This window comes from Pseudonaja textilis, chromosome 2 (genome assembly GCF_049901715.1).
Source record: "Pseudonaja textilis isolate UNSWEBS1 chromosome 2, rPseTex1.2, whole genome shotgun sequence".
Taxonomy (NCBI): Eukaryota; Metazoa; Chordata; class Lepidosauria; order Squamata; family Elapidae; genus Pseudonaja; species Pseudonaja textilis.
This window is the reverse complement of record NC_141991.1, coordinates 255,069,852-255,096,695: the sequence shown is the minus strand read 5'-3', so window position 1 is coordinate 255,096,695 and position 26,844 is coordinate 255,069,852. Positions and strand designations below refer to the sequence as shown.

The window sequence follows — 26,844 nt, the reverse complement described above, 5'->3', positions numbered from 1 at the left end:
GTGGGGTGCTGCCTCCAAAGCCTCTGGAGTCTGGCAGCAGTGAGGCAGAGGAACAGGGGGAGCCTGTTTCCAGTGCGCGTGTGCGCAGAGCTGCTAGAAGGCGAGAGCAGCCGAGACAAAAGGGGTGACTCAGGAGTAAGGCTGGGAGGTGATTGGCCCTCCCACAAGGGATAAAGGAAGTGCAAAGGTAAAGAAACCTTTGCAGGCAGCAAAGTCATTCGATCGTTTCGGATTAGTCCTTGAAGCTCTGTGTGGACTTTGGTTTTTTTATAGTTCATTTGGCACTTTAGCTGTTGGCAGCAATTCAAAGGAGAGAAAGGTGGGTGCTTATCTCGAGGGATTGTTTGGGATTCATTACCAGAAGGCAGCTGACAACTGCTAGGCTGCCCTGGCCCCATCTCTGCCTCTGACGCAGAGCCTTCCTCAGCCTCCAGGACTGGCCCAGGTTCCTTCCCAACCTCCTGACTGTGTGACTTTGCGGCCATCTCTGCTAGCTGCCTGCAGGCCACAACAGGTCCGTTGGCTAATGAAAGGTGGAGATAAGGAGATGGCCTCCAGAGAGACTGGAATTAAAGCACACACAACACAACACAACACAGAAAGTTGCAACAGCACCTGTGATTCCAGAGAGGTTAATTTCCTTCCCATCATCTTGTCTTCTTTCTTAGTCACAGGGGCTTTCTGTTTTTCTTTCTCCTTGGACTTTTCCAGCTTTTGAAGTTCTTCCACATAAGCATCGTAGATGTTCCACTAAGAGGAAGAAAGAGTGAGTCGGTCGTAGATTCACAGAGGTAGGAGGTGATTTTCTTGGTTAAGTTAGTCCGGTGTTTTTTTTTTTCAAATTTGGCAGCTGTAAGAGGTTTGGACCTCTGGGAGTTGAAGTCCACACCTCTTACAGTTGCCAAATTTGGAGGAAAAAAATTTTAGTCCCCACGCAATCTTCAAGAAAATAGCCAAGCGAGCGTGGAAAACAACTCAACCAAAATTAGAGACATGCCGATTCCTGCTGTGCAACTGTACCTGAGCGCAAAGTAGGTTTGCAAAATTTGAATCCCGAACAGGCATCAAAACAGGATGAAGGGTAGGAAGAAGACCGGGCTGAGAGGCCAAGCAAGAAAGAGCTGCAGCAAACAAGAAAGGAGGTTTAGGAAAGGAGGGAAGGAAAAAGCCAAGACGATAGAAAGGTAGAATGTGGCGGCAAAGCTCAAGACCCTTTAATGTGGCGTAAGAAAATTTCAGAAGGGCTTATAACGAAGAACAGTGAGGAAGAGTTAAGATCCTGCCAGGCAAACGAAAAAAGGAGGAACAATAACATTAAGTAAAACTTTAATTCCATGGGGGTTACATTGCAAAAGGACGCAGAGGGTGTTTTTCCTAGCATCTCAACGTTCGAAACCGTTCAGACAAACTTCACAAGATTTCGAAGTCAGATTGCTGAGGGATTGTGCTTGGTTGCACGGAACAAATGCAGGAGACACAACTGGTTGTGTAATCTCTTCTCGAACCTTCAGCAATGGAGCACCCACAACGTCTGGAGGCAAGGCACTGTACTGATTAATAGAATAACAGTTGGAAGGCACCGTGGAGGTCTTCTAGTCCAACCCCTTTTCGGGCAGGAGACCCTGTACCAATTCAGACAAAGGGCTGTCCATTCTTTTCCTAAAAGTCTCCCGTATTGGAGCCCCCACAACTTCTGGAAGGCAGGCCTTCCACTGGTTAATGGTTCTCACTGTCAGGAAATTTCTTCTGAGTTTCAGGTTACTTCTCTCATTAGCTAGTTTCTATCTGTTGCTTCATGTCCTTCTGGTGTGTTGGAGAATAGCTTGACTCCCTCTTCTTTGGGGCAGCCCCTCAAATACTGGAAGACTGCTATCATGTCTCCCCTAGTCCTTCTGTTCATTAGACTAGACATACTCAACTCCCTGCAACTGTTCTTCATATTCTTTATATGTACCCTAATCATATTTCTATACCATTTCAGGCAAATGGCTGTCCAATCTCTTCTTAAAAACTTCCGACGATGGAGTACCCACTGTTAGGGATACACCCTAGCAGAATCTGAAGGGCAGTCAGGCAGGCAGGCAAAATATGTGAGATAGACGTTTTTGTAGCTTACACTCAGTAAAACAGATACACTGTGCTAGTTAAATAGTTTATTCCAGTAAGGGTTTTAGCATAGTCAAAACAGTCCATATATCATTCACTAGTTCAGTCCATCTGGGGATTATTCAGTTGCAAAGTCCAGTGTCGAAAAAGAGGTCAGTAAACTTACAAATATCAGTCCACTAATATATCTCCTCACAGTAGAGATATGAAGAAGTCAAACCTCCTTTCTTCCTTCAGCGTTCAGCAACTCAGCAGTAGGGAAAACACGTGGTTAACAAACCATCAATCCATCAAACTAGCAATCATCAGGAATCGTCAGCAATCGTCAGGTTCTCTTGCTCCCTCTTATGGTGGTTCACAACCGCACCCAAAATTACATGCTTTGCAGTTTAAAGTGACACACACTTAAACTTACTATCATAGTTTATATATATTATTTTACCCAAACTACGTTAGGTAACCTTGTTATTCCTAACACCCACAACTTCTGGTGACAAGCAGTTCCCCTGGTTAATTGTCCTCGCTGTCAGGAAGTTCTCCTTAATTCTAGGTTGTTTCTCTCCTTGATTGGTTTCCATCCGTTGCTTCTTATCCTACCTTCAGGTTCTTTGTAGAATAGCTTGACCCCCTTCTTCTTTGGGGCAGCCCCTGAGATATTGGAAGACTGCGATCGTGTCACCCCTAGTCCTTCTTTTCATTAAACCAGACATATCCAGTTCCTGCAACCATTCATTGCATGTTTCATCCTCCAGCCTCCTAATCCCCTTTGTTGCTCTTCTCTGCCCTCATTCTAGAGTCTCGACATCTTTTTTTTTTACATCGTGGCAACCTAAACCGGACGCGGTATCCCAAGTGTGGCCTTACCAGGGCATTATAAAGTGGTACTTAACACTTCACGCGATCGTGATTCTGTCTCTCTGGCAATGCCACCTAGGATTGTATTCTCTCCCTCCCTTGACAGGAAGCTGGACGGCCTGTGCAGGTGCCCTGGAAGACCCACAAGAAAGAAAGGAGCCGTTACCTGGTTAGCAGTGTCCGAGAAAGTTGCTCTGGGCGGGGGCTCCATCTGGCAGGCCCTGTCCTGGAAGAAAGAAGTTGGAGGGTACAGGTTCATTCTCCAAATTCGTGGGTTGGTTTCCGAATGTTTCGTTACCAGGCTAGGTAATATATTTATTTATTTATTTATTTTGATTTGTCAATTGCTTACAAGATAATAGGTATAAGTAAAAAAACATAGTTATGAATGCATGGATACATATAAGAAAAATAAAACAAATAAATAAAAGAAACAATAGGACAGGGATGGTAGGCACTTTGGTGCGCTTATGCACACCCCCTACAGACCTCTTAGGAAAGGGGTGAGGTCAATAGTAGACAGTCTAAGGTTCAAGTTTTTGGGGTTTGGGGAAGAAACCACAGAGTCAGGTAGAGGATTCCAGACATTGACCACTCTGTGGCTGAAGTCGTATTTCCTGCAATCAAGTAATATATTCAGTGAAGCTTAGGGTATGTCAGGATCGGTGTTCTTCTTTTTTTTGTGGGGGTTTTTTGGTAAATTTTTTTATTTTATTTTATACAAACAATCCATCTTCCATTTAAACAGTGTGTCGTTTGGGTACAAATATCTTGTGCAATAACAATGACAGTTTATACATATTCATTGCTCGATGTTAATACTCTATTCTTACTTAATACTAATATATACATAGTATATCTAATTTGTTAAAGTCTTGGGATTTAAGAGCCGACCAGCAGTGAAGCTGATGCAATATAAGGCTGATGCAATCAAGATGAATCAGCATTAGTACTGCCTCTTTAAGACTGAGGATGAGTTCTACCCCTTTAAGAGGTGTTTATATAAGACAGCAACTAGAGGGCATTTTCTCTCTCCTTTTGTCCTGTAACCATTGCAGAGTTCTCCGTGTAGAGTTAAGAAGAAGATTGACTGCTTGTCAGGTATTTTGCCCACCACATATATTTCTGTATATAACTGTTGTATACAAACCACCATTAAATGTCTAAGTGTGTGCTGCGTTTTGCTCCTGGGTTGTCTCATAAAAATAATCATGCTGCAAAAGCTCTGACATAATTCTTATAACATTCCCCATCTGAACATTTTTAATTCTTTTCACATGTTTATTATTTTTCACTAGTCTGCTTTAATTTCTAACTTCCATATTTTATTCCCCAAGCCACTGATAAAATAATTCCCATATCGTATAATAAAGTTTGTTCCTTCTCTTTAATTGTTAATGTTAGCCTAATGTTAGGTGTTCTCCTGTTTGTAAGGGCTTCAGGTGTGGGTGTGCCAAGGGAGGGTCTCAGGATGGGTCAGGGGTGAGAAAGAAGTTCGTCAAGAATTCCAACCCAGCATTCAAGCACCTGCACAGTTAAGTCTGTTGGGTTCCTCGGGTCGATCTATGACAGCTTGCCACTGCCAACCCACCATGACCAACCTGCCACAGGCTAATTTGCCACGGCCAACCGACCTCGCCATGAGACAAGAGTTACACTAATCTCGAAGAAATAGCGGAACAGGATTCTGAAAGAAAAGATGCCAAAGGAAGGACCAAATGAAATGTGAAGGACAAAAATTAAAATGGCGGTTCGATTATTTTAAGTAATGAAATCAAATGGTTGAATTGTCCCACAGGCAGCACATTGTCCTGTGGCGATTTGGCCTTGGCCTCAGTGAGTTGGCCGTGGCAAGTTGGTCCTGGTGAGTTATCCCATTCTGCCTGGGATGGCCACAATGGGGAATACCAGAGCTGGTTTCAGCAGGTTCTGACCAGTTCTGGAGAACCGGTAGCAGAAATTTTGAGTAGTTCGGAGAACCGGCCAATCCCGCCTCTGACTGGCCCTTCCCCTATCTCTTCTCTGCCTCCCATTGAGTCCCAGCTGATCGGCTGGGTCTTCTTTGGTTGCCCTGCATGGGAGAATGGAGCTGGAAAGCAGGTTAGTGGGGTGGGGAGGGAAGGGGGATTTTCCAGTATCCTTCCCCTGCCACGCCCGCCAAGCCACTCCATACCCACCAAGCCACCCCCACAAACCAGTAGTAAATTTTTTTGGAATCCTACCAGGTAATCCTTGACTTACAACCGTTTGTTTAGTCACCGTTCAAAGTTGTACCAGGATTGAAAAAGCAATTTATGACTGTCGTGCACACGAGTCATTGCAGCTTCCTTGTAGTCACGTGATCAAAATTGGGGCACTGGGCAACTGGCCTGTATTTCTTTTTCGTTTTCTTTTTTTTAAATATCAATGTTTATTTATACCCTTTCACCAACTTCATATCTGATCACAGAAAATTTCATTCAGCTGGGAAACGAACTACTTTCAGAAACCAAAAGCTCTAACCAATATCGCCAAGTTTTACTCTCCACTCCAAACTTAATACAAAAATCAGTCACGTTCAGGGCTATGACTTCATGCCAACCCCCACCCTCCCTTCCATTAGATCAACTTTATTATTAACCGAAATCATCATCCTTTTCCAATGACGGTTGATTTTGGATCGGCTTCTGCTTCCGGTAAAGTTCAGCCACCTGAGCACTGCTAGTGGCCTCCTCCGGTTTCTTATCATCTCGGATGCGCAGGAATCCGGGAAGCGGCATGTCTTTCTGACATGCAGGCGGGGGGATTCTACTGGTTCAGACTGGTTCTATAGAACCGGTTGTTACAATGCTGCGCAGTTTGGAGAACCAGCAAATTGCGCTCCTGACTGGCCCCGTTCCTCCCTCCCCTCCCTCCCCCCCCCCTCCCCACCCAGTCAGTCCTTATGGCGCATGTGCAGGTTCACTGACTGCATTCGCCCCCGCCCGGCCATTCCTTAAGGTCTTTCTTTCTTTCTTTCTTTCTTTCTTTCTTTCTTTCTTTCTTTCTTTCTTTCTTCCTCCTGACAATCAGCTGTTCTGATGATCAGCTCTCTGCTGGGATTCCCCTCACTTCCTTATTGCTTTGCCCAGGAAGCTTCCCTGAGGTCCAGGAAATGTGTGTGTGGGGGTGTTATGTGAACCCCCACCCGCCCCCGCTCTGTTTTTGGCTTCCTGGGCCTCGGGGAAAGTTCCTGGGAGCAAAAATGCCCCCTCCCAGGAGGCATCCCTGAGGCCCAGGAGGTCAAAAACGGAGAGGGGGGGTGTGCTGCAAAAGAGGAGGGAGGAGAAGGAGAAGAAGAGGAAAAAGGAGAAGGAGGAGGAGGAGGAAAAGAGGAGGAAAAGAAGGAGAAGAAGATGAAAAAGAAGGAGGAAGAGGAGGAGGAGAGGAAGAAGGAGAAGGAGAAAAGAAGAAGGAGGAGAAGGTGAAGAAGAGGAAGAAGAAGAAGAAAGAAGGAGAAAAGGAGAAGATGGAGGAAGAGAAGGAGAAGAAGAGGAAGAAGGAGAAGAAGAAGAGGAGGAGGAGAAGCCACACCCAACCAGTCACATGGCCACACCCACCTAGCCATGCCCACCTAGCCACGCCCACAGAACTGGTTGTAAAAATATTTGCATCCCAGCCATGTTGACATGTGCAATATCTGGGGCGGGGGAGGGGGGTCAAAGGGTCCTTTGACGACCTTCTGGCAAGCAAAGGGAAGCCAGATTCACTTAACAACTGTATGACTAAGCTTAACAAGCAGAGGGATTCATTTAACGACTTGTGGCAAGAAAGGTCATAAAATGGTGCCAACGCTCACTTAACAACTGTCTTGCTTAGCAATGGAACTTTGGGGCTCAACGGCGGTGGAAAGGCGAGGACTACCTGCACCCTGCTTGCAAGCGTCCCGGAAAGGGGACCAAAGGGAAGCAAGGATTCCTACCCGCACGGGGTTGTTGAAGGTCTGGGAGGCTCTTTCGCTGAAATTAAACTGGTTGGTCAGCTTCCGCTCTTGCGCGGGTCGTGGATGGATTTCGTATTCTTTCTCGAGCTGGACTTCCTGTTGGAGGAAGAAGAAGAGGAGGAAAGGAGGCAGAGCTGAAAACTAGCAAGGATTCCATCTTACCGAAGGGCAGGGGAACAGATTAACAGAATGACAAAGTTGGAAGGGGCCTTGGAGGTCATCTAGTCCAACCCCCTGCCCAAGCGGGAGACCCTACACCATTTCTGACAGAGGGCAGTCCAGTCTCTTCTTGAAAGCCTCCAGGGATGAAGCTCCTACAACTTCTGAAGGCAACTTCTGTTCCGTGGGTGGATTGTTCTCACTGTCTGAAAATTCCTCCTTATTTCCAGGTTGAATCTCTCCTTATTCTGTTTCCATCCATTATTCCTTGTCTGGACTTTCTCCTTCCCATCCTCACTTCCATTTCCTTCCTTCCTTCCTTACTTCCATCCTCCCATCTCTTCCCTCCCTCCCTCCTTGCCTCCTTCCCTTCCTCCTTCCCATCTCCCTCCCTCCCTCCCTCCCTCCCTTCCTTCCTTCCTTCCTTCCTTCCAGATGACCAGACAGCCAACTTATGTGGGGGATTGGAATAGATGACCTACAAGGTCCCTTCCAACTCTGTTAATCTCTGTATGAAGGAAGGAAGGAAGGAAGGAAGGAAGGAAGGAAGGAAGGAAGGAAGGAAAGGAGCTGAGGGAGGGAGGTAAGACATGGGAGGGAGGGAGGGAGGGAGGGAGGGAAGAAGGAAGGAAGGAAGGAAGGAAGGAAGGAAGGAAAGAAAGAAAGAAAGAAAGAAAGAAAGAAAGAAAGAAAGAAAGAAAGAAAGAAAGAAAGAAAGAAAGAAGGGAGAGAGGTAGGGAGGAGATGGGATGGAGGAAAGGAAGGAAGTGAGTGAGGGAGGAAGGTAAGACATGGGAGGGAGGGAGGGAGAGGGAGGGAGGAAGGAAGGAAGGAAGGAAAGAAAGAAAGAAAGAAAGAAAGAAAGAAAGAAAGAAAGAAAGAAAGAAAGAAAGAAAGAAAAGGAAGGAAGGAAGGAAGGAAGGAAGGAAGGAAGGAAGGAAGGAGAGAGGTAGGGAGGGGAGATGGGATGGAGGAAAGGAAGGAAGTGAGGGAGGGAGGAAGGTAAGACATGGGAGGGAGGGTGTAAGGAAGGGAGGAAGGAAATGTGAGTGAGGAAAGGAAGGAGGAAGTCCAGACAAGGAACAATGGATGGGAAACTGACCAAGGAGAGATTCAACCTGGAAATAAGGAGAAACTTTCTGACAGGGAGAACAATCAATCCATGGAACAGAAGTTGCCCTCGGAAGTTGTGGGAGCTTCATCCCTGGAGGCTTTCAAGAAGAGACGGGACAATCATAGTCCAAGATGTCATAGGGCTTCTTGTTTGAGCGGGGGTTGGACTAGATGACCTCCAAGGTCCCTTCCCACTCTGTTAATTGACCACCAGTAATGAGAGGGTTGCTCGGAAGCCTTACCGGCGATTCTTGTTTCTCTCCTATGACCACTTCCACTTCCTCTTCTTCACCTCCTTCGGCTTCGGCTTCTTTCAATTCTGCGTCCAAGGCATCGAAGTCCAGAACCAGGGACGAAATCGGGCCCGCCACTAAGAACAAAACGGGAGAAGGGAAGGGAAAAAGAAATGAAGAAACCAATTTATTTCAGAGGTCCCCGCAGAATACTTCCTCCCCACCGGTAGCAATATAGGTAGCGCTTGACTTACGACCGTTCGCAATAAGTTATAACGACACTGAAAATAAAAAAGGAACTGGGGTCCATTTCTTTCTTTCTTTTTCTTAAAAAACATAAATTTTATTAAGTTTCCGAATTTTAAAACACATAAAACAAAACTTTATACATTATTAACACACATCGAGACATCTTTTGCGTGTCCTGACATTTTTCGGCGTATGTATTTACTTATTCCTTTACCGTTGCACGGGGCCTGTTTCTTTCACATTGATGACCGTTGCAAGCATCCAGCACGGCCGCTTTGGCAAAGGGCTCGTATTTATGACTTATTTAGGATTCCCCTTTTAGCGACCCGCCGACGAGCAAACGTCAATGGGGAAGCCGAATTCAACTTTACGACCGTGTGACCAGCTGAATGGCTGAAGTAGTTCCCTTAACAACCGTGGCCAGCACGGTCGTAAAATGGGGCAAAGCTCACTTAACGATAGGAATTTTGGATCCCGTTGTGGGCGTAAGTCAAGGATTGCCTGGAGGTATTTAAAGTTGGGGTAAGGACTCAATTTTCTAGCCGGAAAGCCTTTATGAAAGAAAGGATAAAAGAAACAATCTAATTGACAAAACCCACCGTCACCATTGCAACCGATTCTACACGGGGCAAACATCACATCAGTGGAAAACTAGTGTCAGCCTTCAAGATCTTCTACTATTGCTTCGCATCTTTGGCTGCCATAAGTAACGGGGGGAGGAGGGAGTAACGTCTGGGAAGCGCGCTGGAGGTGCTACATTCTTGTGTTGTGTAAATGAGGAGAAGGGGGAGTATAAATTCCTGCTCTTAGGTTTCTATTTCTCGCTTAGCTTTCTTTTCTCTGCGCGGCTGCAAACCTTTATCAAACTAGGCCAAGGTCAACGGACAGAGGCCTCATCACCACCTGAAGATGCCCACGTGATCATATTCACAACTTTTAATTGGAAGAACCATTTGAACTGTTGGGCGTGGGAAGATTTCCATCCCTTTGTATATGGGATTTGCGCGCCTAATTTCCCAGATTCAGAATTCTACCGCTGCTACCACTTCAATTTCGGTAAAAGATATCTTTTCTCTAATCTAAGGAGTCTTAAGTATTTCTTTCTTGGATTCTGAATGGAGCACCACCTGACATTATTCTGAAACGGGGTGTTAAAATTGCATCTGGTTCACCCAACCGGTATTTGAACCGACCGGCTGGTCCCACCACCTGACAACTAGGATCCATGAAAAATGGCTGGCCTTGTGACCCCGAGGAACAGACAAACCTCCAAGTGGCCTCAACGGCCCTCTGAAAGGATGCAAACAACCAGCGAGGAGTATAAAATCCGTCCCTTCCCTACTGTTCGATCAGAGCTGGGATGAGAAACGAAACATCTTCAAAGAACAGAAAAAAAACCCAAGCAAGTCCAGTTTTCCAGTCCTGGAAAAGCACCTTTGACCTGGACGATGGAGAAGCTCCATAGACTTTTAGCTTCACCATTTGGGATGGACACCCTTGGAATGGTGGAGAAGCAGGAAAGGATTTTCAGAGGGAAAATTGCAGACTACCGGAATCATTTGCATCACTCAGGTGACCCCGAGGAAACAGATAAAGCTCCAAGTGGCCTCAAGGACCCTCTAAAAGGATGCAAATGACCAGCTGTCTGGAAGGAGTATCCATCCTTCTCTCCTCCACCAATCCAGTCAGGGCTGAAGAAGCTTCTGGGAGGAGAAGTGAAATGTCTTCCAAAGAAAAAACTAGAAAGTCCAGTTGACTCCTGAAAAAGCACCTTGGGAATATTAGCTATCCTATTTGGGATGGAGGCCCTTTAAATGTTGTGGGAATAAGAATGGATTTCCAAGGCAAAAATTGCAGACTACAGGAATCATTTGCACCACTCAGGTGACCCTGAAGACACAGACAAACCTCCAAGTGGCCTCAAGGACCCTCTAAAAGAATGCAAATGACCAGCTGTCTGCAAGGAGTATCCAATCCTTCCCTCCCCCCACCATCCGGTCAGAACCCAAAGAAGCTTCTTGGATGAGAAGCAAAACATTTTTCAGAAGAAAAACCAGGAAGTCCAGTTGCCTCTTTAAAAAAAAAAAGCACCTTTAAGATATGGATTGAGAGAAATGCTCTCTCTGGAAAGTAACACATAGCCATCCGGATTCATTACTGTCCATAAATTAATCGAATTCTCTCGTAGTCATGCATATTTATATAGCCGTCTGTACAATTCTTGGTAGCTTCGCCGGATGATCCATCAATTAAAAGAGGGAGGAAATCCACCCACCCGCTTTCTCTATTCCATGTATAATTCGCCGTATTTCAATCATTTTCCCCACTGCTCTTTTTTTAAAAAGCAGAGGAGACCTATTTATTGTGTTTCGATACAAGATGGGCAGAAAATAAATGTAATTAATAAACACAGGTAGTCCTTGACTGACAACGGTGCATTCAAAGTTACAATGGCACCGAAAAACAGGAGTTACAGCCATTTTTCACACTTACGTGATCAAAATGGAGACCCTTGGCAACAGACTCGTATTTACGACCGTTGCAGTTTCCTGGGGTCATGTGATCCCCTCAGGGGTGGGATTCAAATTTCTTAACAACCACTTCGGTGGGTGCGGCCTAATTTGTGGGTGTGGCTTGGTGGTCATGTGACTGGATGGGCGTGGCTTGCTGACTGGGCATGGCTTGGTGGTCATGTGACTGGCTGGGCATGGCTTGTATGTAAATATTATAAATATATAAATATTGAATTTTTTATATAAAAAAGAGCAACTTTTACCCCAAATCAGGCAAAGCAGGCAGGCAGATTGAGTTGTTCACAGAATCACAGATTCATTCAGAAATCTATCTACCTGCCATCGGCTGCCTGAGTCTGTCACATAAAATTTGCTTGCAAGCAAACTCACAAAATTAACTCACAACACACCATGCATGAAAATATTGAATTTTTTATTTAAAAACAGAGCAACTTTTACCCAAAGTCAGGCAAAGCAGGCAGGCAGATTGAGTTGCTCACAGAATCACAGATTCATTCAGAGATCTGTCTATCTGCCATCAGCTAGCTCAGTCTGTCACATAAAATTTGCTTGCAAGCAAACTCACAAAATTAACTCACAACACACCATGCATGAAAATATTGAATTTTTTATTTAAAAAAAGAGCAACTTTTACCCCAAATCAGGCAAAGCAGGCAGACAGATCGAGTTGTTCACAGAATCACAGATTCATTCAGAAATGTATCTGCCATTGGCTAGCTCAGTCTGTCACATAAAATTTGCTTGCAAGCAAACTCACAAAATTAACTCACAACACGCCATGCGTGAAAATATTGGATTTTTTATTTAAAAACAGAGCAACTTTTACCCAAAATCAGGCAAAGCAGGCAGGCAGATTGAGTTGCTCGCAGAATCACAGATTCATTCAGAGATCTACCTTTTTGCAATCGGCTGCCTGAGTCTGTCACATAAAATTTGCTTGCAAGCAAACTCACAAAATTAACTCACAACACACCATGCATGAAAATATTGAATTTTTTATTTAAAAACAGAGCAACTTTTACCCAAAGTCAGGCAAAGCAGGCAGGCAGATTGAGTTGCTCACAGAATCACAGATTCATTCAGAGATCTGTCTATCTGCCATCAGCTAGCTCAGTCTGTCACATAAAATTTGCTTGCAAGCAAACTCACAAAATTAACTCACAACACACCATGCATGAAAATATTGAATTTTTATTTAAAAAAGAGCAACTTTTACCCCAAATCAGGCAAAGCAGGCAGACAGATCGAGTTGTTCACAGAATCACAGATTCATTCAGAAATGTATCTGCCATTGGCTAGCTCAGTCTGTCACATAAAATTTGCTTGCAAGCAAACTCACAAAATTAACTCACAACACGCCATGCGTGAAAATATTGGATTTTTATTTAAAAACAGAGCAACTTTTACCCAAAATCAGGCAAAGCAGGCAGGCAGATTGAGTTGCTCGCAGAATCACAATTCATTCAGAGATCTACCTTTTTGCAATCGGCTGCCTGAGTCTGTCACATAAAATTTGCTTGCAAGCAAACTCACAAAATTAACTCACAACACACCATGCATGAAAATATTGGATTTTTTATTTTAAAAAAGAGCAACTTTTACCCAAAATCAGGCAAAGCAGGCAGGCAGATTGAGTTGCTCGCAGAATCACAGATTCACTCAGAGATCTATTTTTCTGCAATCTGCTACTTGAGTCTGCACTGAAAAATAGAAGCTTCGGTCCTAAGGAAGGTTCAGCTCTGCTTTTAGATTAGCTAGAGAGCAAGAAATCCAATGATTTCCGGCTTTCTAGCTAATCTAAATCTCCCGGTGCAGCTGATAGTCGGAACAGCTGATGGTCAGGGGGGAAAAAAGGAAAAATAGCAATTTACCAAAGGCAGGCAAGTTGGATGGCGCACATGTCAAGTAAGAAGTGAGTGGGTGGGGAGGGAAGGGGTCATACATTGGCACGATTTTTTGGTTTTCTGAACAGTGCAGAATCGTAACAACCGGTTCTATAGAACCAGTCTGACCAGGTAGAATCCCACTCCTGAATCTCCTTTTGTGACATCCTGATAAGTAAAGTCAATGGAGAAGCCAGATTCACTTAACAACTGTGCCAAGTACGGTCGCAAAATGGGGCAAAACTACTTAACCATCGCCTCGCTTAGCAACGGAACTTTGGGGCTCAATTGTGGTCATAAGGCAAGGACTACCTGTCTTGCCAACTTTCCATGTCATTTTCAACACAATTCCCAGTTTTCCTGTAACTTTTCAGAGGGAAAGTGACAAAGGTGAAGTGTTGATACTTCCAATGATAGTTGCACCATAAATTCCTATAAGGACATTCTACACAACAACCCCTTTGACTTTGCAGTTTCTATTGGGAAATTATTTATTTATTGAATTGAATTTATATTGCCACCTAATTCGCCATGTTGACTCAATTTAGCCTTTTTCACATCAACCCCAAGATGAAGATAGGATTGTCTATATATCAGAAGGGCAATTCTGATATTTTCGTATCAATATTCCCATGTTTTATATAGCATTATTCCAATATCTGAGGGGCTGCCCCAAAGAAGAGGGAGTCAAGCTATTCTCCAAAGCATTTGAAGGCAGGAGAAGAAACAATGGATGGAAACTAATTAAGGAGAGAAACAACCTGGAATTAAGGAGAAACTTCCTAACAGTGAGGACAATTAAGCGATGGAACAACTTGTCTCCAGAAGTTGTGGGTGCTACATCACCAGAAGCTTTTAAAAAGAGACTAGACAATCACTTATCTGAAATGGTATAGGGCAGGAGTCTTCAAACTTGACAGCTTTAAGACTTGTGGACTTCAACTCCCAGAATTCCTCCTCCAGTCATGTTAGCTCAGGGATGCTGGGAGTTGAAGTCCACAAGTCTTAAAGCTGTCAAGTTTGAAGACCGTTGTGATAGATGATGGATGGTTGGATGGATGGATGGATGGATGGGATGGAATCGTCGTCGGCCGTCGTCGTCGTCGTCGTCGTCGTCGTCGTCGATCGCTCGTGTCGTCGTCGTCGTCGTCGTCGTCGTCTGCCGCCGCGCCTCGGCCGCTCAGCCGGCGTCTCTCGTCGTCGTCGCCGTCGTCGGCGTCGTCGTCGTCGTCGTCGATCGTCGTCGTCGATCGTCGTCGTCGGTCGGTCGTCTCGTCGGCCGTCGTCTCGTCGTCGATCGTCGTCGTCGTCGATCGTCGGTCGTCTCGTCGTCGCGTCGTCCTCGTCGCGTCAGTCGTCGTCGTCGTCGTCGTCGTCGTCGGTCGTTCGTCGTCGTCGATCGGCTCGTCGTCGTCGTCGTCGGTCGTCGTCGTCGTCGTCGTCGTCGTCGTCGTCGTCGACCGTTCGTCGTTCGGTCGGCTCGTCGTCGTGGCTCGTCGCCGGGTCGGCCGTCGATCGTATCGTCGTCGATCGATCGTCGGTCGTCGTCGTCGTCGTCGTCGTCGTCGATCGCTCGTCGATCGTCGTCGTCGTCGTCGGTCGTCGTCGTCGATCGGCTCGTCGTCGATCGTCGATCGTTCGATCGATCGTCGGTCGGTCGTCGTCGTCGTCGTCGTCGCCGCGTCGCCGATCGGTCGTCGTTCGTCGCCGTCGTCGTCGTCGATCGGTCGTCGTCGTCGATCGGCTCGATCGGTCGTCGTCGTCGGTCGTCGTCGTCGTCGGTCGATCGTCGTCGATCGTCGTCGTTCGATCGATCGATCGTCGAGCGCTCGATCGTCGGTCGTCGTCGTCGTCGTCGTCGTCGTCGTCGTCGATCGGTCGTCGTCGATCGATCGATCGTCGTCGTCGTCGTCGATCGTCGTCGATCGTCGTCGTCGGTCGTCGGTCGATCGATCGTCGTCGATCGATCGTCGTCGTTCGTCGATCGTCGTCGTCGTCGTCGTCGATCGTCGATCGTCGTCGTCGTCGATCGTCGTCTCGATCGTCGTCGTCGTCGATCGTCTCGTCGTCGTCGTCGTCGGTCGTCGTCGTCGTCGTCGGTCGATCGTCGTCGTCGTCGTCGTCGTTCGATCGGCTCGTCGTCGATCGATCGGTCGATCGTCGTCGTCGATCGTCGTCGTCGTCGTCGATCGTTCGATCGGTCGTCGATCGGTCGATCGGTCGGTCGTCGATCGATCGATCGTCGGTCGTCGTCGGTCGATCGATCGATCGTCGATCGTCGATCGTCGTCGACCGTCGTCGTCGCGTCGGTCGTCGTCGTCGGTCGGTCGTCGACCGTCGTCGTCGTCGGTCGATCGTCGTCGATCGTTCGTCGTCGTCGATCGATCGGTCGTCGGCTCAGTCGGTCGATCGTTCGTCGATCGTCGTCGGTCGTCGGTCGTCGATCGTCGATCGTCGTCGTCGTTCGTCGATCGTCGTCGATCGGTCGATCGTCGTCGTCGTCGGTCGATCGTCGTCGTCGTCGTCGTCGGTCGTCGTCGTCGTCGGTCGTCGTCGTCGTCGTCGTCGTCGTCGTCGGTCGATCGGCGTCGTCGTCGATCGGCTCGTCGGCGTCGGTCGATCGATCGTCGTCGTCGTCGTCGATCGGTCGTCGTCGTCGATCGTCGGTCGTCGGTCGTCGTCGATCGTCGTCGTCGTCGTCGTCGATCGTCGTCGTCGATCCGTCGTCGTCGATCGATCCGTCGATCGTCGTCGTCGTCGATCGATCGTCGGTCGATCGATCGTCGTCGATCGATCGTCGTCGTCGTCGTCGGTCGGTCGTCGTCGTCGTCGTCGATCGTCGATCGTCGTCGGTCGGGCGTCGTCGATCGTCGTCGGTCGTCGTCGTCGGTCGTCGTCGATCGATCGTCGTCGTCCGTCGTCGGTCGTCGTCGTCGGTCGTCGTCGTCGTCGGTCGTCGTCGTCGTCGATCGTCGATCGATCGTCGTCGATCGTCGTCGTCGATCGTCGATCGTCGGTCGTCGGTCGGTCGTCGGTCGTCGTTCGTCGATCGTCGGTCGGATCGTCGGTCGTCGATCGTCGTCGATCGGTCGTCGTCGTCGTCGTCGATCGTCGGTCGTCGTCGATCGTCGTCGTCGTCGTCGGTCGTCGATCGTCGTCGTCGATCGATCGGTCGTCGTCGGTCGTCGTCGTCGGTCGGTCGTCGTCGATCGTCGTCGTCGTCGTCGTCGGTCGTCGTCGGTCGATCGTCTTCGATCGCTCGCTCGTCGTCGTCGTCGTCGTCGGTCGTCGGTCGATCGTCGTCGCTCGTCGTCGTCGTCGTCGTCGATCGATCGATCGTCGTCGTCGTCGTCGTCGTCGTCGTCGTCGTCGTCGTCGATCGTCGGTCGTCGTCGTTCGGTCGTCGTCGTCGGTCGTCGATCGATCGTCGTCGTCGTCGTCGGTCGATCGTCTCGTCGTCGGTCGGTCGTCGATCGGTCGTCGTCGTCGATCGGTCGTCGATCGTCGTCGGTCGATCGGTCGTCGATCGATCGTCGGTCGGTCGTCGTCGGTCGTCGTCGTCGTCGTCGATCGGTCGATCGTCGTCGTCGGTCGTCGACCGTTGTCGTCGTCGTCGTCGATCGTCGTCTCGTCGATCGTCGTCGTCGATCGTCGTCGTCGATCGCGTCGATCGTCGTCGTCGATCGATCGGTCGATCGTCGTCGTCGATCGTCGTCGATCGTGTCGTCGTCGCTCGTCGTCGTCGTCGTCGTCGATCGCGTCGATCGATCGGTCGTCGGTCGTCGTCGTCGTCGGTCGTCGATCGTCTCGTCGGTCGTCGTCGATCGTCGTCGTCGTCGTCGTCGTCGATCGATCGATCGTCGTCGTCGATCGATCGGTCGATCGTCGGTCGTCGTCGATCGATCGTCGTCGTCGTCGTCGTCGCTCGTCGTCGATCGTCGATCGATCGTCTCGTCGGTCGGTCGTCGGTCGTCGGTCGGTCGTCGTCGTCGATCGTCGATCGATCGTCGTCGATCGTCGTCGTCGCTCGATCGTCGTCGTCGCTCGATCGTCGTCGGTCGTCGATCGTCGTCGGCCGTCGTCGATCGTCGATCGTCGTCGTCGTCGGTCGTCGTCGTCGGTCGTCGTCGGTCGTCGGGTCGTCGTCGTCGATCGTCGATCGTCGTCGCTCGTCGTCGTCGATCGTCGTCGTCGGTCGTCGATCGGGTCGTCGTCGATCGCTCGTCGTCGTCGTCGTCGTCGTCGTCGATCGGTCGTCGTCGTCGTCGATCGTCGGTCGTCGTCGATCGATCGTCGGTCGTCGTCGATCGATCGTCGTTCGTCGTCGTCGGTCGTCGTCGTCGGTCGTCGTCGTCGATCGTCGTCGTCGTCGGTCGTCGGTCGTTCGTTCGTCTCGATCGTCGTCGTCGATCGGTCGTCGTCGGTCGTCGTCGTCGTCGTCGTCGTCGTCGATCGTCGTCGTCGTCGTCGTCGTCGATCGGTCGTCGTCGTCGTCACGTGAGCCGCAAGCAAACTTACCTCACTGCGCATGCACACGCCTCACAGCTGATTTTCTGCAAGTTTGAGGCCTTTTTCGGCCTTCCGGAGTCTTGAAAAAAGCCTCTGCAGGCTTTGCAGGACGAATAATAGGCCCATTTTGTCACTTCCTGTAGTGACGAAACGGGCCTATTATTCAGCCCGCAGAAGCTTTTTTCAAGACTCCGGGAGGCCAAAAAAGGCCTCAAACCAGCCAAAAAAATCAGCTTTGAGGTGCAGTGCAGGTAAGGGGGCTGCAGGGGGGCTGCAGGGATGGCACGTGGATGTGCAGGGGATGTGGGGGCGCACGCATGCCTTCTAGGTGCTGACATGCGAGCATGCATGTGCTAGCATGCATACAATTTTTGAACCAGAAGCCCCAAAAGGTTATCCACCACTGATATAGGTTCTCCTCCTTCAGCCGAGGGCTGAACTAGAAGTCTTCCAAAGTCCCTTCCAGTTCTATTCTGATTTTGACTGACGTCAGCCTCTTCCAATCACGTTTGACTACAACACCCAGAATGCCCCACTCAGCCTTTGGCATGCTGTCAAAACGAAGCAACGGATGGGAACTGATCGAGGAGAGAAGCAACCAAGAACTAAGGAGAAATGTCCTGACCCGTGAGGACAATGTGTGGCTTGCTTTTCAGAACCTGTGGGTGGGTTTGAAGAAGAGACTGGACAGCCATGTGTCTGAAATGGTATGAGGTCTCCTGCTTGAGCAGGGGGGCTGGACTAGAAAACCTCTAAGGTCCCTTCCAGCTCTCTTCTGATCGAATCCTGACACTGCAATCAAAACTTTGCTTGGGGGGTGTGTGTGTTTGTGTCCCACTGCAAAGCTGAAGTGTTCAACAAGCAGTCCATCACTCTCTCAAAATCCCATTCTTATTCAGCCTTTGCCAGGCTGAGCAGCATTTATGTGAAGTCAGCATTATGCGCTCTTGGCGCATGGCTTTAGATTTGCTTATGGAATCACATTTGCACTAAGCTCTTCAATTGGTGTCATCAAGATAAACAAACAAGCCACGGGTCCCACTTGTTCCAAATCCTTTATGTGCATAAATATCAAAAGCCGCCTTCCAAATAAGATTCCTGGATTGGACTGTTAAGTTCCTGAATTATACAATCGCAGAATCCTAAGGCTGGAAGGGACCTTGGAGGTCTTCTAGTCCAACCCCCTTCGATACCATCCTGTTCCCAGTGTTGGAGCACCCACAACTTTTGGAGGCAAGTTGTTCCTCTGATCATTCCAACTGTTAAGAAACTCCTTCTAGATTCCAGGTTGCTTCTCTCTCCTTGATTAGTTTCCGTCTGTTGTTTCTTGTCCTGCCTTCAGGGGCTTTGGGGAATGGGGTGACCCTCATCTTCTCCGTTTAGCCCCTCAAATACTGCAGTACTGCTATTTGTCATCCCCTGGTCCTTCTTTTCATTAAATTAGAAAACAGAATAGGAATAGGAATAGAATAGAATCAGGAAAAAATAGTATAGAATGAAATGGAATGGAATGGAATGGAATGGAAAGGAATGGAATGGAATGGAACGGAACGGAACGGAACGGAATGGAATAGAATGGAAAGGAATGGAATGGAATGGAACGGAATGGCATAGAACAGAACAGAACAGAACAAAACAGAATAGAATAGAATAACCTTTATTTTAAAACTCTAAAAATAGAATAGAATAGAATAGAATAAGGAAAGAAGAGAACCGAGAAGAGAAGAGAAGAGAAGAGAAGAGAAGAGAAGAGAAGAGAAGAGAGAGAGAGAGAAGAGAAGAGAATCAGGAAAGAAGAGAACCAGGAAAGAAAAGAAAAGAAAGAATAGAATAGAATAGAATAGAATAGAATAGAATAGAATAGAACAGAACAGAATCAGGAAAGAATAGAACCAGGAAAGAATAGAACAGAACAGAACAGAACAGAACAAAACAGAATAGAATAGAATAACCTTTATTTTAAAACTCTAAAAATAGAATAGAATAGAATAGAATAAGGAAAGAAGAGAACCGAGAAGAGAAGAGAAGAGAAGAGAAGAGAAGAGAAGAGAGGATCAGGAAAGAAGAGAACCAGGAAAGAAGAGAACCAGGAAAGAATAGAATAGAATAGAATAGAATAGAATAGAATAGAATAGAACAGAATCAGGAAAGAATAGAACCAGGAAAGAATAGAACAGAACAGAACAGAACAGATTAGAATGCCTGATGCTCTCTGAGCTTGGTTGTTTTCTTGCAGACATTTCATAACCCACCCAGCATCATCAGTGGTAGAAGAGAATGGGGTTGGCAGAGAAGAGGAGGAAGAGGAGGAGGAAAGGAAGGGGGGAGGGAGGGGAAGAGTGGAGGAGGAGGGGGAGGGAGGAGGAGGGGACCGTGCAGTCTATGCTGTCTGAGCTTGGTCGTTTTCTTGCCGACTTTTTCATAACTAGGTTACCCAGCTAGGTAACATCATCAGTGGTAGAAGAGAATGGGCTTCGTTTTCTGTTTATATACTAGGAGCTTGTCCGATCAGCGTCGGTGGGAGCGCTCTTGGTGGCTCCTCGATTAGATCGTTTACTTCTCGCCCTGATGATGTTACCTACTTGGGTAATGAGACCTCGGGAAGAAACCAGTTATCGGAAAAGTTATAAGGTGATCTGTCCATCCAACATCGATCCATTCCACTTGCCTGTCACCAGAATTCCTGCTTGAGGAGGGGGCTGGACTAGAAGACCTCCAAGGTCCCTTCCAACTCTGATTTTTCTGTTAATTGATTAGCGGCATGACTTGCCTCCCGAAGTGAGGGCTGCATCACGGGAGATTTTGAAGAAAAGATTGGGCAGCCATTTTGTCTGCGGTGGTCTAAGTTTCCTGGCTGAGCCAGGGGTTGGACTAGAAGGCCTCCCGGGTCCCTTTCAACTCTTGTCATTCTGTTATTCTCTCTCAGATTGCCTCAGTCCCTGGCTCTTTTTCACTCTTTGTTTCTGTCTGGCACCAGGGTTTCCTGCAGAGTCACCTCTTTTGCAAAAGCCTTTCTTTTCCCAATCGTGCCTTTGGCGCTGTTTCTCGACGCTGCTGGCGATTTCTGAGATCTGAGCGCAGTGGTTCACATCCTGCCTCGATGCTGCACCTTGTGACTTGGAGCAACCTGAACATGTCCTGGAAAAACACTTCATCATTTTGACATTTCCTGTTCAGCCGGCCTTGCGTGAAACACAATTCCCGTTTCTAGTTTCTAGGATATTCTTTGGAACAGCAACCCGTCGGAGCAATGTGTGATGACGCAAAGGGTGTAGCACAAAGGCAACACAGTCAGATAATCAAGAAGAGTCCCTTTATTATCTCCAACTTTGCCCCCAATGTCCAGGTTATCTTTGGCTGGAAAAAAAAACTCTACCAGGAGCAGCCTTTGACTGTAAAAAATTCAGTCCAAAACAAGGTACACACAAACTGTATCTTAAAATCCAAACAAACCAAACTGAAGTAATTAGCTTGACACGGTAGGAGAAGGAATTTCAAACTTGAAGGCCCGGCAAAACTTACACAATTGGGAAGACTCCAGGAACACAGATAAGCCACGACGATACACGATAAAGTCGCGTTTGCTCCCAACAGCTTCCTGCGCACAGCTTGTCTTTTTTTATATACTGAGTTCCCAGCTGCAGCTAATGAAGGGAATCAGGGCCCTTTCCTCCCCCGTAAGCCACCCAACTCATCTTGCTCCCTTCTCCGTTCCTCCCTGCGTGCCCTAGGATGAAGAGGGGGTGGGCCTGGGTCTTCCTCTGAACTCCCTCTCCCTTGTTCTACCTCTCTTCTGCTCTGCCCAGCTGGACTTTGCCCTTCCCCAGTTTCCTCCACAGCCAACGGAGCCATACTCCCACTGTCAGCTGTCTGTCTTCCTCCTCAGATTCAGACTCCGACAGGGGCATGACACAATGGTTCTCAACCTCGGCTACTTTAAGATGGATGGGCTTTGACTCCCAGAATTCCCCAGCCATCCATTCTGGCTACCATTGGCTGTTGGGAGTCTCCTTTGCCTATGATAGCTCCCCCCCAAAATGGCAGGGAACCCTGATTCCATCTTGAGAAAGGAAAAGGATGGAATTTTCTGGATCGGTCTTAAAGGTGAACATCTCTTTAATAATCAGTGGCTTCAAAAGCCCTCCCAAACACCAAAAGGTCCATGGTACTGGTGATATTACCTAGTTGGGTAATGAAATGTCTGCAAGAAAACAACCAATCTATAAGAGCACCAGGGACCCCAAAGTCCTTCTCCTCTTCCTCCCCCTCCTTTCTGCAAACCCCACTCCCTTCTAGCACTGATGATGTTATCTAGTTGGGTAATGAAATATCTGCAAGAAAATAACCAAGCTCAGAGAGCTCAAAGACCCCCGCAGTTCTCCTCCTCTTCCTCCTCCTCCTCCTCTTCATTTCCACAAACCCCACTCTCTTCTAGCACTGATGATATTCCCTGGTTGGGTAATGAAACGTTTGTGAGAAAATAACCAAGCTCAGAGAGCACCAAGGACCCCAAATAAGCTACGGTCCATCTGTGTGGCTCATCCGCATTGCTTTTCTCCAGAGGTGGCATTCAACAGGTTCTGACCAGTTCTTGAGAACCGAAATTTGGAGTAATTCGGAGAACTGGCAAACACCACCTCTGACTGGCCTTGCCTTCGTCTCTTCTCTGCCTACCCATTGAGTCCCAGCTGATCGGCTGGATATTCTTTGGTTGCCTTGCACAGGAGAATGGAGCTGGAAAGCAGGTTAGTGGGGTGGGGAGGGAAGGGGGATTTTGCAGTATCCTGTTCTGACCCAAACCTGGTTCCAAGGAAGCAAACACAAGACAAAGGTAACAGCACAACCTTTTAATGTTTCTTCACGAATCCCGTTCCTTCACGGGTAAAAGGCTGCTTCCAACTAATTAGCTCCTTGCCAAGGTTTTGCAAGGCTGCCAAGAACAACAGATAAAGTTACTAAGAAATATTTCAAACACAAAGAGTCTCTAAACACCAACTAATAGAGTCCGAACGTCCACAAGGCTTGAGTGCAAAAACGTCTTTGCTTCCTGCAAAGAACTCCGGTTTCTCAACTGGCTTTTATCTCTTAAGGGAGGGGCCGCTACCTTGCAGCCTTACTCCCAAGTCGCCCATGCTGCTGCAGCTGCTCAAAGGAAAGAGCAGCTCTGCGCGCATGCATACTGAGCACAGGCTCCTCGGGGTGCTCTTCCTCACTGCTGCCAGCCTCCACCATCTCCGAAGGCAGCACTCTGCTCCCTGATGGTCCTGGCCCCATCCCTGCCTCACAGGCAGGCCCCTCATCGGAGTCCTCGCTCTCCGAGACCTCAGCCGTCTGTACCTGCTCCCGGCGAACTACAACATATCCTTCCCCTGCCACGCCCACCAAGCCACGCCCACAGAACCGGTAGTAAAACTATTTGAATCCCACCACTGGGATTTCCTTCCCCTCTCCAAAGGTTTGGTCCGCAGCATATCTACTCAGACCTGGCCTCTCCAACATGCCAAAGGTGTGTCGCTGTGCCCGGCTTTTATGGGACAAAATACCTACCGGATGAGCTGGCCCTCATGCCCTGCCTGCGACCCTCATCCGAATCTTTGAAGATCAGGTTCCCACAAAGAGAGAAGTGAACTGCCATCTGCTCCACCACTGAGGTTTGCTTGTAGGCCCTTTCCTTTGGAGAAAGGAAGAGAGAAGGAACGCTTTCACTCCGGCTCTCGTTTAACCTTCCCGACATCAGACTGTTTTAGCTTAAGTAGACAGGGGAAGGCACTTGCAAAAAGGTCGGATCCCCTTTTAGATTCACGAGTGGGAAGGGACCTTGTGGGTCATCTAGTCCGGGGTCGCCAAACTTTTGGACCTCAGGGACCACCAAACTCATACTTTTAAATCCCGGGGATCACTAAAATGATTTTTGATTGATTGCTGACGGTGGTGGGAGAGAGAGAGAGAGAGAGAGGAGGGAGGGAGGGAGGGAGGGAGGGAGAGAGAGAGAGAGAGAGAGATCTGATCTAACCTCTTCCTCTCTCTCATACACAAACACCGAAAGGCAGAGGTGGGATTCAAATTTCTGGTTCTGTGGGTGTGGCCTAATTTGTGGGTGTGGCTTGGTGGTCATGTGACTGGCTGGGCATGGGTTGTATGTAAATATTGTAAATATTTATGTAAATGTTGAATTTTTATTAAAAAAAGAGCAACTTTGACCCAAAATCAGGCAAAGCAGGCAGGCAGACTGAGTTACTCACAGAATCCCAGATTCACTCAGAGATCTATCTTTCTGCAATTTGCTGCCTGAGTCTGCACCGAATAGTAGAAGCTTCAGTCCTAAGGAAGGTTCGGCTCTGCTTAAAAGCAGAGCCGAAGATCTAAAGACTAGCTAGAAAGCAGGGAATGCAACGATTTACTGCTTTCTAGCTAACCTAAATCTCCTGGCGCAGCAGAACAGATGATGGTCGGGGTGGGGAAAAAAGGAAAAATAGCAATTTAGCAGGCAAGTTTGCCAGGTAAGGAGTGAGTCTCGGGCAGGGAGGGGTCCCGTGGGCCATGTGGGTGGTGCAGCCTTGTGTTCCCATGCAGCCTGGATTAATTGCTTCGGGGGGTGTGTGTGTTCTGGGGGTGACATTTCTCTGCGGACCACCAAAATTGTTGAAACAGTTTATGTCTGGGATGTGAGGGGTCTGTAGATATTTTCACAGCCCTCTTTTTGACTCGTGCAGTATTGATTTGAGTTATTAAATTAAGTTATATTAAATTAAGTAATGAAATTGATATCACGCAGGCTTGCCCTACTTTTAGAGGATCAGTGATTCACACATTGCAGAGTGTGTGTGTGTGTGTGTCAGCGGAGGGAGAAGCGCTTACTTTAAAACTGTACCGGACAATGTTCTGTGGAGCATGGGGGTTGTTGGCGGTCAGGATACGGGTGATTTCCTCCTTCAGTTCCTGCGGTGGAAAAGAGATTCATCGCGCACAACATTCCCACAGTGCGTAACCGGCCGAGGCATAAAAACAGATACATTTAAGAAATACGTAGCGTGGGTTATTTATTTATTTTTAAGGCTGAGTTTCTGTAGGAATTATGGATTTTTTTTCCGACATGAAATATCAAAAACGATGAGTAACAAACCAAGTTTTCCCCCATAAAGAGTAACTTTAACGAGTCCCAAGGCAGTTCACACCAACAAGTTCTAGGTTTTGCGTTGAGTATCAAACGATGAATACCGGGAGGGATTTTTGGTCTCAAAATGTCAAATTTTGAGTATCAAAAATTGGATGCGTTCCAAAGCAGTGGAGTACCAAGACACCACTGTTATGTCCCTAGTAATTCAAAGCGTGTAAGGATTTTAACTTGCTTGAATTCAGCTTATGGGTGAATCGCCAAATGTTGCCAATGTGTCCTCAGAATCACAGAATTAGCAGGGACCTTGGAGGTCTTCTAGTCCAACCCTCCTCCTCTATACCATTTCAGGCAGATGGCTATCCTATATCTTTTCCTCCTCCCACTTTTGGCCTCTAGCCCAAATGTTACTTACCGCATCAGTCAGGTCCAGCTGGTCTGGGGGCTTGATTAATGTCTTGGCCTGGCCCCACTCCTCGGCCCCCTCACCCACTTCGACGCCCCCCTCTTCATCCTAGAAAAAAGAACCACACAGCCGGTTAGCGATGGGCAGGGAAGGCCATCAATGCGCTAGGAAGTCCATGGGTGCTTTCAGCCATTCCAATCTGCTTCTGCATTGACAGATTGAAAGAATTTGGGGATTTTTGCCTTTTGGGGGGGGGTTCCTTGGTGGTCTCTGAGCTTGGCTGTCTCCTTGCGGGCGTTTCATAGCCCACAATAGGTAGCCTCATCATCACTAGACTCATGAGATCACCTAGTTGGGTCACAAAACATCTGCAAGAAAACCATCAAACTCAGAGAGCACCAAGGACCCCACAGTCCTCCTCTTCCTTCTAGCACTGATGACGTTCCCTAGCTGGGTCATGAAATGTCTGCAAGAAATAAACCAAGCTCAGAGAGCGCCAAGGACCTCGCAGTCTTCCTCCTCTTGCTCCTTGTCCCCTCTTCCTCCTCCTCCTCCCCCCCTCCTCTTCCTCCTCCCTGCAAACCCCCCTCCATTCTAGCACTGATGATGTTCTCTAGTTGGGTCATGAAACATCTGCAAGAAAACCACCAAGCTCAGAGAGCGCCGAGGACCCCTGAGCTATAAAAATTCTGCCTTTTTGTATTTTTGCCCTACGAAAATATGGCTTTGCAAAGAAAACCGTTGCAACTGCCTTCCATCCCAGCCAGATCCGGAACCCATCGGCATTCCTGATCGTTCAGGTTGTGAGCTCTCAGTACATTCTGGTTTTTTTAAAAAATTACTTTTGAGGAAGCATTTGAATATCTATGGTAGCTTGAATTGCAGAAATTTCACAAAACCCCCTTTCTAAGAGAAAGCCGCGTCTCTAGTGGCAAAGGTGTTCCGTATGGACATTTGCATTCTTGGAATCCTGCACCCCTGATTGGACAAGCGCACAGTAACCAGATTGGTCGAGCGCGCGGCACTGATTGGCCGTTCCGAAGTGACCGCGATTGGCCGAGCCGATCACGGGCAATTCCAACGGCTGTCATTGGCTGCGGGCGCCCGGCACCAGTTCAATATAAGCCGCCGCACACCCAGCCGGCGGCAGATTAAAAACCTGAAATAAAAAGAGCTTAAAACCAGTCACTGCCTCGCGTCTTTTATGATCGTATCGGACGATACGACACTGCAAAGGCAATAAATAAGGCATCCTAATGTGGCAGTATGGCCAGAGATGTTGACACACAACAATTGATTGACATCCACAATTAAGACAACATTCAGGGCCGAGAGAATATGCAGCTCGGGGGTGAACTGTGGGGTTCAACGAAATCCATCACGTAATGTTAGATGATTAAAAAGAAATAGACTACACGCACTTGAGTAGTCTGGCGGTGGTTTTGTTGTTTTTGTGCGTTGGTATGCCTTCAAGTCTGCAGGTCAGTGGCTGGATAAGTTCCCACCATTTCCTTGGCGAGGTTTCTCCGACGTGCTTTGCCATTGTTTAGTTTAGTTTAGTTTAATGTCATTGCACCTCATACAACAAAATCAAACACCATCTTCAGTGCGCATCATGACCATGAAAATAAACACAAACACACATCCTTCACAGGCCACGCACTGAATTGAAAACCCGTGACACTGTACCAACGCTCCACTATACAATAGAATTCAATAGAG

General features: G+C 48.0%; 1 protein-coding gene across 1 annotated transcript in view; it reads right to left on the bottom strand.

Annotated features, from left to right (window-relative positions):
- DNAI1 (dynein axonemal intermediate chain 1) overlaps positions 1 to 26,844 on the bottom strand; it is a 127,693-nt gene that overhangs the window by 82,050 nt on the left and 18,799 nt on the right. The window contains exons 3-9 of the mRNA XM_087923229.1: positions 25,132 to 25,230; positions 24,461 to 24,541; positions 23,150 to 23,273; positions 8,437 to 8,564; positions 6,902 to 7,018; positions 3,128 to 3,187; positions 616 to 750 (exon numbers count right to left, since the gene is read on the bottom strand). Coding sequence (XP_087779355.1) covers positions 616 to 750; positions 3,128 to 3,187; positions 6,902 to 7,018; positions 8,437 to 8,564; positions 23,150 to 23,273; positions 24,461 to 24,541; positions 25,132 to 25,230 — 744 coding nt within the window. The remainder of the gene's footprint in view (positions 1 to 615; positions 751 to 3,127; positions 3,188 to 6,901; positions 7,019 to 8,436; positions 8,565 to 23,149; positions 23,274 to 24,460; positions 24,542 to 25,131; positions 25,231 to 26,844) is intronic.